The 10,428-nt window shown below is 35.7% G+C and overlaps 2 protein-coding genes across 2 annotated transcripts; one reads left to right on the forward strand and one right to left on the reverse strand.

Annotated features, from left to right (window-relative positions):
• Positions 1–259: 259 nt before the first annotated feature.
• Positions 260–1,928, reverse strand: LOC121750487 (uncharacterized protein At5g39865-like). The gene has a single exon (XM_042145024.1). The coding sequence runs from the start codon at positions 1,317–1,319 to the stop codon at positions 579–581; it is 741 nt and encodes a 246-aa protein (XP_042000958.1). The 5' UTR covers positions 1,320–1,928; the 3' UTR covers positions 260–578.
• Positions 1,929–2,850: 922 nt separating this feature from the next.
• On the forward strand, positions 2,851–9,621 carry LOC121753180 (LRR repeats and ubiquitin-like domain-containing protein At2g30105). Its single transcript, XM_042148382.1, has 10 exons — positions 2,851–3,388; positions 3,451–3,545; positions 3,784–3,936; positions 6,303–6,413; positions 6,511–6,611; positions 7,885–8,022; positions 8,222–8,270; positions 8,441–8,506; positions 8,642–8,761; positions 9,321–9,621. Exons 1-10 carry the CDS (start codon positions 3,214–3,216, stop codon positions 9,432–9,434), a joined length of 1,122 nt encoding a protein of 373 aa, XP_042004316.1. The 5' UTR covers positions 2,851–3,213; the 3' UTR covers positions 9,435–9,621.
• Positions 9,622–10,428: the final 807 nt, after the last annotated feature.

Here is a 10,428-nt window from a genome sequence, read left to right on the forward strand (position 1 = left end):
AACTCTGGGACATAAGAAGGTGCTGTAAACTAACTGTTCCTCAATAGATCTACGGCTTCAAACGCAGCAAGGTATAACGTCGCAGTCCATGAAATATCTAATTACATAAAGAAATCCCACAACCTTTTTCTTATCAACTACAACCACCATGGATCACATTCCTTTGCAATCAAGATTGCACATTAACAAATAGTAACAAACCAAGTGGATTGATAAAGTATACGGTCATAACAAATGAAAACGCAAACACGAAAACACAGGAACAAACTATCTAATGGTTTAGTTATCAAATTCTTGACCACAAAAAAAGACCATTTTCGCAACATTCATCCACAATGGGAACAGGATGGTGTCAAAGGAAGCAATAAAATACTCTTTCCTCCTTTTGTCAAAGAAAACTACACTAAAATCAACCCAAAATCAGCTACAGCAAAAGTCACTCAAGCCCCAGCTCACATAAAAGCACTAACCTATTAAAAGCTAAAGCTCGAGTGCTTAATGTTTCACATATTGATCAAGGATTTATATATAGAAAACTAAGACTAAAAATCCAAACAAACATATCAGCAAAAAGCATTTCAGAGGGGCGCAGAGGAACAAGAAGGGCACCTAATGAGGCCATTCTCATTGCACAATGTACAACACCTGAAGCCGGCTTTCTCGTTGTAGCATTTCCGACTGCCGTCGCAGTCTATGCAGAGGATGAATCCGTATCCGCCGCACGTGTCGCACGTGCCGAGAGCGGCGCGCGGCAGCCTCTCCATGTACTTCTTCAGCTCGCCGGTCTCGTGGAGGCAGCGGACCTCCTCGGCCCCGCCGATGTATCTGCCGCCGATGAAGACCCTCGGCAGCATCAGCTTCGACTTCTCCGTGATGCCTAAGATTTCCAGAAGCTCCTCCGTGAAGCGGCCGTCCATCGACAGATCGCGCTCGTCGATCGGGACGCGGAATGCGCGCAGGATCGTTCGGACGGCCTTGCAGTCCTCGAATGTGGATCGAACCACACGCAGACTCGTGAAGTAGATCACTATCGTCGCCTCCGCGCCGGGGATTCGGATTTCGGGGCGGAGCTCTTCCTCCTCCTCCGCCGCGACCGCAGCCGCGGCGGCGTTCTCGAGGAATGATGGGAGGTGAGAGAGGCTGCGGATGAGGGACTTGACGCTGCTGCGGGTGCGGTGGCAGATGGAGAGCCTTCTAGGGGTAGCGAGGGTATCGTCGTCGTCGGAGAGGAGAATGTGGATGTCTTTGAAGGAGGAGCAGGCGAATTTGGGCGGCGCGTCGTGGAACCGAACCCTTGATTTGGTTCGTCCAAGCAACATGGATTTACTTCAAAGTCAATCAATCGACGATTAGATTGCTGGTGAGACCAGAAAATTGATTGTTAATTGGTGTGGTTTAGCAATACAGATTTCTCGGCAATCGATGTTTTTGGGAGTGGAAAATGGGGATTTAGGTTTGGCGGGTGGTTTTTCTTGGCGATTTATTCACAATTTCTAAGAAAAGGGTTTTACTTGGTAGGAAACTTGGGAATACAGAGAGAATTTTTTGGGATTGGTTAAGGACTTAACGGTAGTTTAATGGGTGTAGAAGCACTATATATAGTACTCATATCGGGTCACCAGTCCATATGACTTTTGGAGTTCTATGAGTCGGCCGCTCCGCTCTAGCCCTTTAGATTTGTCTTTCGCCTAATCAATTAGTCCAATTATTCGGACTTTCGTTCTTTAATGCTATCTATTGCCAATACTCTCGTACTGCTTTTACTTTTCAAGTCAGATAATGATTTCTCGATAAAGTTAGTCTAGCCATTCAGATTTTCATTCTTCGATGCCTCTATTTTCATCTAGAGCCCTCGTATTATACTTTTCAAGACAAACAATGATCGCTAGTGTGTGACTCAATAAAGACAGTCCAACCATTCAGACTTTCGTTCTTCAATGCCATCTAATGTCAACTAACGCTCTCATAATGCTTCTACTTTTCGAGGTAAATCATACTCTTCTTTAGTTTCTGACTTCAATAAATTCCATTTTTCTAGATTCAACATTATCTTCATTCCTCATTAGTACTTGAAACCTAGTTTTCTAAGTATTATTTTCAACACTTGTGAAGCATACTTCATTTAATTCATTTTTTGTGCATTAACTGTTCTCCCACAAGAGGATGTCAAAGTTGAGTATTTGTCACTCTCGGTAATAAACATTTCCGTTACTATTTTTCTATAAAAATAATGCTATTTAATCATAAATTTGGAAATACATATTGAAGCTCAATTTTATACATGATGCACAGATAAAAAAAATACACATTGAAAATTTTAAACACAAAATTCATTAAAAATTAAAGTTTTTTTTTTCAAATGAATGCCCTACTCAATTTAGACACTGGGAATAAATTAAAATACAATTAGGAAAATTTTCAGTGTTATGGAGTATTCGTATAATGAATTTATATTTTACTAATTTACTCAAAATTGGCAAAATATGAAGCAAACTATATAGTGTCAATTGATCCTTACCCTTCAAGCAAAGCAACCATGGGTCAGTTAAATTTTTTCCTTAGGGTCAAAAGTTTAGATTCTGCATTAATCAGTCTCAAAATATAAGGTAATTTTTGATCGCACATACCATAATAAGAAAAAAGAAAACTTCATAGACACAGATCACCGCAACCCATTCTTCCCATTCCGAATCACAATCGATCAAATTCAAATAATCCAATTTGAAAAAATGTACAACCAAAACTTGAAAAAATGTAAAAAAAATCCCAACTTAAAATTTTTGTTTTACAATCGATGCTCCTTTCTAAAGCATAAATTAGTGACAAGAAAGACTAAACCTTTGCACAAAGTAGTACAATTCTTGAATCTGTTTATGGTGGGATTCTGCCCCACACAGTTGATTGGTCCCAATTAGCTGATTTTGTTTTGCTTGATTCCTACCATAATCAGTTTTCTGCTTTATTTCAATGGCTGAATTAACTGGTGTATAAAATAACAATAAAAATGATTCAAAACGAGATAATTTTATATTTGGACTCAATATCTATCAATTTGCTATTTATAATCCACCAAAAATAGAGCTCAGCAAAGCTCCGGCTTTAAAAAATTGATTTGGATTAATACTCTCGATCAACCAAAAGAGTGTGATTGTTGAATTGTTAGTGTTGGGAAATCAATAGTTGCTTCAAAACAATTGATCGAGCTCGGCCGAGATGGATTCCGAAGCGGCGACGGCTGCGGAAACAAGCAAAGTAAGGTTGAGTGTGAAGTTCGGCGGCCGATCCATACCGGTTGAAATTGCGGCGGACGCCACCGTCAAAGACCTTAAACTTCTCCTTCAAACGCTCACCGATGTCCTGCCTCGAGGCCAGAAGCTAATCTGCAAAGGTATTTTACAGTTTTACATTTTTTTACTTCGATTAGGGGTCCTGAATTTCGATTTTTTTCAGGGAAAGTTTTATCGGAAGATTCGTCATTGGCCTCGGCGGATATCAGTGATAGGTCAAAAATTATGCTTATAGCGTCACAAGGTTTACATCAAGGGGTAAGCCATCATCTTCTTCTTTTTCAGTACAATTATATTTGGATAAATGTATTCTCTTTAAGAACAGAGTGCTGCAGCTGTCTCAAGCCAATGTGTTTTGTTCTTTCGTTCATACAAGTTAACATATACGAATGGTTCATAGCTAGCTGATATAGTTGTTCAACTAAAGCTATTTCGGGAGAATGAAAAGAGTGTTATCTTGTACTTCAAGAGTGCTGATTAGCATATCTTTAAACAGGGTGGTCCGATTAAAAAAGAATTGCCCACTGCAAGAGCGGCGGGGGGCTTTGCAACAGAAAAGAGGAAAACCAATGAAGAAACTGTCACAAAGAGCCGACTTGAACGGTGGAAACTCTCTGGGGTCCTAGCATTGTCGGATTGTGGTCTCACGGTATACGGAAACTTAAATTGGACATGACATTTTAGCAATCTTTAATTTTATGTTTTTGTATTTTATGTTTTGTCTAAGATATGATGATGAATTGATGTTGTTCTTCACATTTATTTGTTTAACTTGGGAACCGTCACCAACGTCATATATCACATACATATTTGCATATATCCTTGCATAATGACAGATAGTCATTCCTATGTTCTGAAGAACATAGATATAGGAGAACGTTACATCAGTTTTTAACATTTTTGAGCCGAGCAACCAATTTATAAGGCTGAAATATTAAATAATGGTATCTGGTTGAGATTGCTGGGTAGTACCATTTGAGCTGAATTACATCCTCTAGGACATAGTATTTTAAAAAGATTTTCAGCATCTGTGGTTCAATGATTTTCCCCTAGCTTGTAAATCCAGTACCTTAATTCGCCTTAGGCAATCCATGTGGTGAAGGACTAATAGCCAGAGTAATAGGACAACCTGCATATTGTCTTGTGGTATACGAACATAGATAAGTAGATAACTGGTTAGGTATGTAATAACCAATAGGATAAAAAACACTCATATTACTACAACAAAGACATGTGGCCCCTTTGTGTCTCTATATAATAATAGAAAGGGCACAACAAACTGTTGAAAGGACTCTAGGTGGTAGACTTGTGTGGCTGCTATCCAGTAGTAAGCTACTGGTTCATGTCTTGTGGATAGTGTCTTTGTCGTCAGCTTTTGACTTGTATATCACCTCGACATTCAAGTTTATTTGGCTGTTGGTTTCCATTGATTGGTAAAGATTAATCTAGTGCAGAATAGTTTCGACCACATAATTCTTTATACAAGAGTGGTTGATCAGCTGTAATGCTAGTATGGTAATTGGTAAAAGATGAGTTTGTCCTGTGTTGTGAGTCTTGTGACTTCAAAGTGTTCAAGTTCTGGTTCGTAGTCAAGTGCATAGTAGTCGCTCTTTTTTTCAAGGCAAAACACATCCTTAGGTCCTTGTACTTTGATTGATTATTTCAATAGGTCCTTTTTTAGTAAGTCCTTGTACTTTTATATTCGATATATTTCAATCCTTGTTTGACGGAATCGTTAACTTTTCCGTCATAAAATAATACATCACATGTTAATTATTTAAATATATTCCACCTAATATCCTAGTTGGAAAATATGAACATAACATAAATATAAAAAAAAAGATAAAAACAAAAACAAAAAAAATAAATAAAGAATTCCAAATCTTTAAAAGAAATTTAATGTTTGATTATTTGAAGTTCCAAATATGAATTAACGATTTGTTGTTTGATTATTCGAACTTCAAATAATCAAACAACAAATTTCTTTTAACGATTTGGTATTCTTTAGTTTTTTTTTATTTTTATCTTTTTTTTATATTTATGTTGTGTTCATATTTTTCAACTAGGATATTAGGTGGAATATATTCAAATAATTAATATATGATGTGTTATTTTATAACGGAAAAGTTAACGGTTCCGTCAAATAAGGATTTGAATATATCGAATATAAAAGTACAAGGACTTACTAAAACGAAAAAATTGTACAAGGACCTATTGAAATAAACAATCAAAGTACAAGGACTTAAGGATGCATTTTGCCTTTTTTCAATTCTGCGATAGCAGGATTACATAAGGTGCTAACTGCTAAGTACAGTTGGTCTTGAGGCCTAGGACTTTAGATTACCTGGAAAACGAGGTCAACTATAAAAAAGTGTATTCGTGTGAAGGGTAAGGACGAAAGATATTGCAAGAAGTGCTGCTCAGTGTTGCATATGTTTTGTTAATGATCTGTGATGAATGAGCATTAAATAATACTTTGAGCCCCTTGCATTAGAAGTTTAAATGCAGACATGAAAATTAGACGCATGGCATATACTGAGATGATATACAGAACCTAATTAAAGTTTGAGTACCTATTGTATGTTGCATTTGGTATTAATGAACCTAGAATTACAAAATAGATCCTATATGGGTAATTGGCATGATATATTAGTGTAATTTATCAAGTAGTTTAAAGTATCGCTGCGTGGTGAATATCTTGAAGGCTTGTCCAAAGTGTTGTAAGCATCCAACTTTGATCTAATAAAATATTGGTAACCTCTACCCTTCTCCACATTTACATGAAGTAGCAGATATCCGTTTTTCATGTGATCAGCCATAAGAAATTCAAGCTTTAACTTAAATGACAACTCTTGATAAAATTGTAGTATATGCTTTTTAGATTTCTGATTTTCATTTGGGTAGACATTGTTGATATTTGGGTATGGATAATATCTGTATATCTGAAGTTGGAATGACTCTATTAAAACATTCTGGTGTACCCTTGAGAATGTTTATACTTCTTGTATATGCTAGACTATACCTAAGGACGCTTGGACGTGTGGATCTTCAGCTCGAGTGCTTGATGTAAGCCACAACTCTTTACATGAGGTGCCTGCTGAAATTGGTGGCTTAAGCAAGATGAAGGTCTACATAACTCAATGTTTAGCTTCAAAATATTCTTAAATTAGTAAAGCTTATTTATAATGATATCTTATTCTCTGTAATGTTTCTTCTTGTGTAGAAGCTGCTTCTTGATAGCAATCTTTTGTCGGATACTTCCATTGCCTGGGATGAATTAGCATCTTTGAAGCATCTCATTTTTCTATCACTCAACCAAAATAAGTATGTCCATTCATACTCCAGTAGTTTCATTGGATTAGTCTCTTCATATGTATACTTGATTATTACATTACATGTATTGTAACTAATTGAATTGACTACATATAGAAAGTAACTTACTAAAACATCTAAGTTTCTTGAAGTAAATAGTTAACAAGTTATATACATGTGTCCTTGCACTCTGTCTAGCTTCCAGGTTATTGCAGTTCCCATGTTATCTGTTTCTTCTTAATTTTACTTCTCTATCCTTGCCTTGTTGATTCATGTGTTTGTCACTTTACCTCTATCTCTGGTAGGTCAACAGCAGTAGAGTAAAATGAAACAGGGTTTAAGTTCTCAAAGAGCTACTTGTAGAGTTTTACAGGCTCTACTAAACTGAACTCCATTAACCCAAGCTGAAAGTATTCTTTGAAGGTTGCTTGTTAGATTTCATGATAGTAAGTGGAAAATTTACTTTGTGGAATAGGACGGATAGATAAAAATATTCCAAGCTAATCTACCATTTACTTTGATGGATTGATTAAATTTGGACTTGTTTGACCATCTTATCCTTCAAGTACCTGATCATTTATATATCAATCTATCCTATGATTCCCATTACTCAAAGTGATTGCAACCGTAGTGTACTAAATGGAATCAACTCAATCTGTGGAGGAATATTGGAAAGTTTCTTGTAAGATTGCATCACTGTAAGTTATGCAGGTTTTTGCAGCCATTCTTGCTGTTGAATCTATTGCACTTCTCTTAAATTGTTTGGTTATCACAGAGATTTTGGGTTATCTAATTACCACTGCAATGATCCTAGTTTTTCTTGCCTGATTGAACATGAGGATGGTATTATCATCATAAAACATACTAAGAATAGCTACATCATGTTTTGGAGTGTTTCAACACGCATTCAAAATGTAATCTAGGGTGTTTTCAAGCCATTCTCTGTACAGATCTACATCATTTTCTTGTTCCAATGCTAATGGTTGATAGCATTTTACTGGCTTGCTCAGTTTCTGGAGGAAAATATAGCAGATTGGCCTTTCTTAAATCAGTCAAAATATCTAGAGCCTTATGCTCATGCCTCATAGCACTATTGCATTTTGGTTGCATTGTATTTATACTAATTATTGTGTTCCTATAAACTAGTAAGAAGTATTTTGTCTATTTCTCGTTTCTGTTCTATAATTTTTTGTCTAACAAATTCACAACCGCTATAATTTTTAATAACATCTTAGGCAAATCTGATCCATTGTTATAAAGCCTTTCTATCTCTTGTTCCTGGCAGTTTGACATCTATTCCTTCAGCACTTGGTGCTTTGACAACCCTGAAGCATCTTGATATCACTAACAACAAGTTGGTGTGTATCCCAACTGAATTAGGTCTTCTGACAAGTCTTGAGGTGTTAAAACTCAAGAACAACAGGTAAACTGGCCAATAAACCATTGTATAATAGCCTTCCAGCAATATTTTTCTTCTCAAATATAATTATGTTCTGTTCGGTGAGTGCCAGTTATTGAAATCTGCTAGCCTAGGTGTATTGCAGCTTCTATCCATCCTTTTTTGTCCCTTAGTAAACTGTCACTTAGTCCGACTTTCAAGGTGATACTTCTGCTTATTGCAGGTTAAAAACTATTCCTATGAGTATCGGGGATTGCGTTTCTCTTGTTGATGTACGATCCGTTCTTTCCTCCTTTCCTATTCTACTTACCTTTTTATGGTTTTTGTAGTAATAAAACTACTTTGTAAGTTGTTTTGAGTAGAATTCTAACTGTCAGCATGGATCATTTTCTGTTCCGAACCTCATCATCAACCCCTATTTACTCGGTTTATGTTTGTGCAGATTGATTTATCATGTAATTTGCTGAGTGAGTTGCCAGAGACATTTGGCAATTTAAAAAGTTTAAAGGTTAATCCTTCTTCCTCTGGTGATATACCATAGCATTTGTTCTCCTTTGAATGGGTGTGGGAACAAGCTTCCTAAGCCTTAAAGCAGATAATTCTCCTTTATGATCCGATAGTTATTCGTTTAAAACCTATGCAGGCACTATGTCTCAGTAATAATGGGCTGACAACCCTTCCCAAAACATTATTTCGCTTGTGCATAGAGCTTTCCACACTGGATCTCCATGGAACAGAAATAACGATAGATCTTCTGCGCCAGGTACATAACATTCTTTCAGATAAATCACTCCACACATATACCTTAATTACTTGCATGCATCTTATAGCCTTGTCCAACATACGTAAACAGGACTTCGACTTTAGATAACAAATTATACGGACGCACCTTGTGAGTAAGACTGTTATTGCCTAAACATGTTGTTTATTAGGATCCAGCTTCTATGTGATTGCTAGATATATCCTCCTTGGGTTAGCATTCACGAACTGTTTAGAGCATTTCTTTGTGGATTTTCAACTCTAGGATTTAACTTTGCACACATGCACTTAGGGTTTATGTTAATGGTAATTGAAGCCTCCCCCCATTTCAAGTTTGGTGGAGGGCTGGGCTGTATTCAGAAATATTGTAACTAAGGGCTAGGCAAAAAAGAGTGTTGAAAAACTTCAAAAATACTAGTATCTTTTTATTTGCCAGAGAACAAACAAGTCATCCTGGTCTTAAGTTTTCAACTTTTATTACAAGTAGAAGCTATTGAAATCAATGCTGTAACAAATTGGTCGATGTGTTTACCGGTCTTCATGCATATTGTCGTGTTTTGCAGTTTGAAGGATGGGAGAAATTTGATGAGCGTCGAAGACTAAAGCATCAAAAGCAACTTGATTTTCGAGTGGATGGATCAGGTGATTTTGATGAAGGTGCTGACAAGAACTGGTAAAACATTTGCAGGCTTATTCAATCATGGTCATTCGGTATAACCGTACAAGATATACTCCATGATATAGGCTTGATTTTCTTGAAAGTGATTATACCATAACTGCGTATACAATTCGTTCATATTTGTTCCTAATTTCTGCTTTGCAAGAATTCTTCCCATGATATCTATCTCCAAGTGTGTGATTTTATTTGTGTTTGTTTTCTGATGGTGGATTTGTTTACTGCTTTTTTCCTTAATCTTAACTCTGTAAAATGCCCCACTCATATTTATCTATCTTATGGAGTACATAAATCGGAGGCAAATTTTTCAATCAGTAATAGTATTTCTTTTTGTTTTTTTGTTGGTTTCTACTTTTCATATTAATATACAAAGTGGGTTTGTGCTTGCTATTGTAAGGTGCTATCTATTTTTGGGTTGTAATTGTATACATAGTCCTAAACCCTAAAAAAATTTAAAAAAAAATCGTATCCTCTTATTTAAAAAATAGTATAAATAGTAGTGTTAAATGTTCTACTATTACTGTTATAACACTAAATTCTAAATTAAAACAAATTAATAGCAAATAAAATCTTTAAAATATTATCTTCTTAATACAAACAATTTGTAAATTTGAAAAAATAGAACCCACAAGTAATATATCATTGCACTCAAATATCGTCATGTCATAGTAGTATTTGTTTTAAAAAAATAATTAAGAACGTCCACAATATTAAAAGTACCTATACAAATATAATTAAAAAATATCGCTACAATTTATATTTTAAACTCAAATCTGTCGATTAAATGTATGGTAGTAATGACAAAAGCGAGAAAATAACGAACAACTTTTCGAATAATTGTAACGTTTTTTTTTGGTAAAATATAGTATAAATTTATTGGGAGTAAAGCGATGCTCGTCATGGATCCAATCGGTTTTCATATAATATTCATCAGTGTTTAGTTTTAAAATTTTTATGCGTTTTGATATGATGTTAATTGACTTTTATTAACAATA

This window comes from Salvia splendens, chromosome 10, assembly GCF_004379255.2.
Source record: "Salvia splendens isolate huo1 chromosome 10, SspV2, whole genome shotgun sequence".
NCBI lineage: Eukaryota > Viridiplantae > Streptophyta > Magnoliopsida > Lamiales > Lamiaceae > Salvia > Salvia splendens.

Bases quoted from the DNA above. Each gene is read 5' to 3' on its own strand.
- LOC121750487 (XM_042145024.1), bottom strand. From the start codon at position 1,319: ATGTTGCTTGGACGAACCAAATCAAGGGTTCGGTTCCACGACGCGCCG.
- LOC121753180 (XM_042148382.1), top strand. From the start codon at position 3,214: ATGGATTCCGAAGCGGCGACGGCTGCGGAAACAAGCAAAGTAAGGTTG. The intron at 8,023-8,221 runs GTAAACTGGCCA...TGCTTATTGCAG, and splicing joins TTAAAACTCAAGAACAACAG to GTTAAAAACTATTCCTATGA. The intron at 8,507-8,641 runs GTTAATCCTTCT...AAACCTATGCAG, and splicing joins GCAATTTAAAAAGTTTAAAG to GCACTATGTCTCAGTAATAA.